The sequence below is a fragment of the Trichechus manatus genome, unplaced genomic scaffold (assembly GCF_000243295.1).
Source record: "Trichechus manatus latirostris isolate Lorelei unplaced genomic scaffold, TriManLat1.0 scaffold00026, whole genome shotgun sequence".
In the NCBI taxonomy this organism is placed as follows: domain Eukaryota; kingdom Metazoa; phylum Chordata; class Mammalia; order Sirenia; family Trichechidae; genus Trichechus; species Trichechus manatus.
In genome coordinates this window covers 3,129,643-3,134,359 of record NW_004443962.1, presented here as the reverse complement: position 1 = coordinate 3,134,359, position 4,717 = coordinate 3,129,643, and the positions used below count along the sequence as shown (strand labels likewise).

Genomic DNA, 4,717 nt, shown 5'->3' with positions numbered 1-4,717 from the left:
CACTGTTTCAGGTAAGGCCAAATATTTTTTTTTTTTTATTAGAATAGGAAATTGGAAGACTAGGTAAATTCTGTGTGCATAAGAACAAAAGTTAGTACAGGGAATAATTGTGCAAAATTACACTTGGGAAACATTGGATAGATTAGAATTACTCTGTGTATTTCACAGATAATTCAATGCCATGAGTATTAATTTTCATTAAACATCTCAGAAATGGTAGCTGCTTCTTTTATGGCTCAGTCAGAAATACCAGCCTCCAATTCTAGCTGGGTGACCCTGGGTAAATTACTTAACCTTTCTGTAACTGTTTCCTCATCTGTGAATTGGGGATAATAATAGTACTTAACCTCACAGGGTTCTTGTAAACCTTAAGTGAATTAATAATATAAAAGTGCTGAGAACAATGTATGGCATAAAATGATAAATATTATTACCTGCTTTTCTCAGCTTGGAGCCCTGGTGGCACAGTGGTTAAGAGCTCAGCTGCTAAACAAAAGGTCAGCAGTTCGAGTCCACCACTCGCTCCTTGGAAACCCTATGAGGGCAGTTCTACTCTGTCCTGTAGGGTCACTATGAGTCGGAATTGGCAACCATTTTGTTTCTGTTTTTTTCTCAGCTTGGCTGTTAACTGAGGGTGTTCACTGTTTTGGAGGGTTCGCTGTTTTTGCTGAGCAAGTTGGTGCTGCAGAGATAGTATTATTGTAGTAGAAAGAGGTTGTGGTGGTTGCTGTTTTAACAGACTCTGCTGTTCCCTCCATGCCTGGCTCTGAGCTGTGTTCACAGTTGTCTCTGTTTTGTGTTGTCTGCGAGCTTGAATGTGAGAATGGTTATTTTAAATAGCTCTCTTCATGTAGTCTTGACCTGTGTTTAAAAGTATTGGTTAAAGCGATGGACTGCTAACAGAAAGGTGGGCAGTTCGAAACCACCAGTGAGAAAGATGTGGCAGTCTGCTTGGAAACCCTATGAGGTCGCTTTAAGTCGGAATTGACTCCACGGCAGTGGGGTTTTTTTGGTTAAAAGTATTGGCTTTTCCGTAGAGTGAAAACACTTTAATTTCAATGATTTAAAATCAGTAAAACAAAAGAATGAGACCTCATAGTGTAGAATGATTGTCTTTTCACCACCGCGGGGAAATCTGCACGCAGAAGAGAGGGAGACTTATTAGTTGTATTTGGACAACAGTCAAAGTCAGTGATAATCCTGGTGAAAGAGTTGTGCCTCTGGAAAATTTTCAGAGTTACAAGAGCCAATATGTGCTTAAATGCTCTTGTCGGTTGCCTTTTCAGACATGCTGAGGACGAGTCTGCTGTGCGTTATGCTCGGGCTCCAGCAGGCCTGGCCCTTCCCCTGCCCACAAGGCTGCAGATGTGTCTTCCGGGACGCCGCGCAATGCTCCGGGGGCAGCGTGGCGCGCATCCCCGCGCTCGGCCTGCCCACCAACCTCACGCACATCCTGCTCTCCGGCATGGACCGCGGCGCTTTGCCGAGTCAGAGTTTCAGCGGCATGACAGTCCTGCAACGCCTGATTCTCTCAGACAACCATATTTCCGCCATTGCCCCCGACACCTTCAATGACCTGATAAAACTAAAAACTCTGAGGTTGTCGCGCAACAAAATCACTCATCTTCCAGGTGCGCTGTTGGATAATATGGTGCTTCTGGAACAGTTGTTTCTGGACCACAATGCACTAAGGAGCATTGACGACAACATGTTTCAGAAGCTGGTGAACCTGCAGGAGCTCTTTCTGAACCTGAATCAACTAGCTTTTCTTCCTGCTAGTCTCTTCACAAATCTGGAGAACCTGAAAGTGTTGGATTTATCGGGAAACAATTTGACCCACCTGCCTAAGGGGCTGCTTGGGACACAGGCTAAGCTTGAGAAACTCCTGCTCCACTCGAACCAGCTCATCTCTCTGGATTCGGGGCTCTTGGATAGCTTGGGCGCCCTGATCGAGCTGCAGCTCCACAGGAATCACATCCAGTCCATCGCACCGGGTGCCTTCGACTGTCTCCGAAACCTGAGCTCTTTGACTCTTTCCAGAAACCACCTCGGGAGTCTGCCCTCCGCCCTCTTTCTTCACACGCACAATTTGACTTTCTTGACTCTGTTTGAGAACCCGCTGGAGGAGCTCCCCGAGGTGCTCTTCGGGGAGATGGCCTGCCTGCAGGAGATGTGGCTGAACAGAACCCGGCTCCGCACTCTGCCCGACGCCGTCTTCCGCAACCTGAGCCGCCTGCAGGCTTTAGGAGTGACTCTGAGCCCACGCCTGAGCGCCCTCCCCGAGGGAGCCTTCCGGGGCCTCGGCGAGCTCCGGCTGCTCGCCCTGCACAACAACCGGCTGCAGGCGCTGCCCCGCGCGCTCTTCCGCAACCTCAGCCGCCTGGAGAAGGTCCAGCTCGACCACAACCAGCTGGAGACCCTGCCTGGCGACGTGTTTGGGGCTCTGCCCCTGCTGACGGAGGTCCTGCTAGGGCACAATCCCTGGCGCTGCGATTGTGACCTGTGGCCATTCCTGGGGTGGGTGCGCCAGCACCCAGGCCGCGTGGGCCGAGCCGAGCCCCCGCGGTGTCGCGAGCCCGGGCAGCGCGCTGGCCTGCCGCTCTGGGCCCTGCTAGAGGGTGACCCGGAGTGCTCAGGCACCCGGGGGCCGCCTCCCCATCCTCTCGCGGACAACACCTCGGAAGTCCCCACCCACCCGGCCCTGCCCTTGGGCTCTCTGTCCCCCGCCCACTCTGCTTTGGTGCCTATCAGCTCAGAACCCTGGGCGTGGACCCAACTGGTGGCTACCGGCAAAAGGGAAGATCATAGCCTGTTCTGGGGTCTTTATTTTCTGCTGTTAGCCACCCAGGCCATAATAACTGGGGTCATTGTGTTTGCTATGATTAAAATCGGCCGACTCTTTCAAAAATTAATCATAGAGAGGGCTTTTGTTTGAGTCAATGGGGAAACCTTACAATTATTTTAAAGGTGGCTCTAGAAGAATCCAGACGGACTGCTACTTCTGCTGTCTCCCTGGCCCTCCTCCTCCGTCTCTCCCTGCTCCTTCTCCTCTCCCTTTCCTCTTCTCCCACCGCCTCCTTTCCCTCCTCCTCCTGCCTCTTCTCAGACCCCCTTCTTCTCTCTCTCCCTGTCTTGCTTTCTTCCCCCCCCCCCCCCCCCCTTTTAAATTATTGTTGAGAATGTACACAGCAGAACGTACACCAATTCAACAATTTCGCATGGGCAATTCAACGCAATTCCCTCATCCCGGTCTTCCCCTCTTCCCCACCCCGATCTAACCTTGGCATTTGTAAACTGTGATTGCTCGCCCCCTTCTCCCTGCCCCCCTGCTGTGCTCCTGGGCACTGTACTGTGTCTGGCCCACCCTGTGCCCGTTGTGCCTGTGGGAAGGGATGCGTTTGGTGTGTGTAGCCAGTAAGGGTGCAATGAAAGAGCAGCGCACTTCAGGGCGCGTCTATCTCATGTTTGTGAGACGAATGAATGATTAAAAAAAAATGAACATACATGATCCAAGAGATGATGGTTTTTCCTGGGGGAAAGGATGGTTCGTTCTCTACTTTTATTTGAAAGGTTGCCGCCATGTTCTTTGAGTTGCTCTCCCTTGTCCTGTTCTTCTCACTCTATGTGTCCAACCTGTGGGCTGTTTTGGGGAACTCTAGATGCCATTCATTCAGGGTAGGCTTTGTCTGTGACGGGCCTTCTCTCCAGGAGCTCAGAACCCAGTGGCATCACTGCCAGCTGTCAGGGCTGGGCTCCAGAGGAGCAGTAAGGAGCAGCCTCGAGGAGGGTCATGGAACAGAACACAGTGAAGAACTGAACACGCTAAGCAGTGTGTCCGCACCCGCGCACTGACCCCACATCAGCGGAGCTTCCTGTGAGTTTCTACTTGCTTTCTACATGGGGCAAATGTGTCATTTTGGCACTAGGCTGGTTTTCATTTCCAGGAACTAAATGCCACCTCATTTCACCAACGTTTATGGAGCACCTAACATGTGAATGTAATGATAAGCTTCTAGTTCATTATGCCCAGAACACGTTCTCGTTTAGCCTTCAAATTGAAAACAGTAATGCCCTTGTTGCTTTAACTGGGTGTATGCACTTGTGAGAGGGAGTGGTTAAGACATGGGCTGGAGAGTTGACAGCCTAGGTTCAAATCCCAGCTCTGCCCCTTACTAACGGCATAGGACTTTGGGCAAGACACGTAAGTTTTCTAAGCTTTGGTTTCCTTATCACTAAAAAGGAATAAAATAGTACCTAACTCAGGCAGATTGTGAGCTCATAGAGTTATTGTGAGAATTAAAGGCAATAAAGCATATAACAATTTAGCCTAGTGCCCTGCATGCAGGGAAGGCTCAATAAATGTCAGCTGTTATTAAAGCACCCCTGGTGGGCAGTGGTTAAGAGCTCAGCTGCTAATCAAAAGGCCGGCATTCGAATCCACCAGCCACTCCTTGGAAACCCTATGGGGCAGTTCTAATCTGTCCTATAGCGTTGCTATGAGTCAAAATCGACTCCATGGCAATGGGTTTGTTTGGTTTTGGTATACTTATTAAATGACACAGCGATTATTACTGCTGTCATAATTTCCAAGGAAGAGCTTTGAGTTGGGTTTGTCGCTGTGTAGAAAGGTGAGAGCAAACTTTCAGGTAAATCGGCTTGTCTCTCTTTACCTGTGGGTGGTCTCAGCCCTGTGTGACTGGGCTCTGTGTTCAGTGGC

The 4,717-nt window shown here is 50.1% G+C and overlaps 1 protein-coding gene across 1 annotated transcript; it reads left to right on the top strand.

Annotated features, from left to right (window-relative positions):
* Positions 1-543: 543 nt before the first annotated feature.
* On the top strand, positions 544-2,935 carry GP5 (glycoprotein V platelet). The gene has a single exon (XM_004373701.2). The coding sequence runs from the start codon at positions 1,262-1,264 to the stop codon at positions 2,933-2,935; it is 1,674 nt and encodes a 557-aa protein (XP_004373758.2). The 5' UTR covers positions 544-1,261.
* The last annotated feature ends 1,782 nt before the right edge of the window (positions 2,936-4,717 follow it).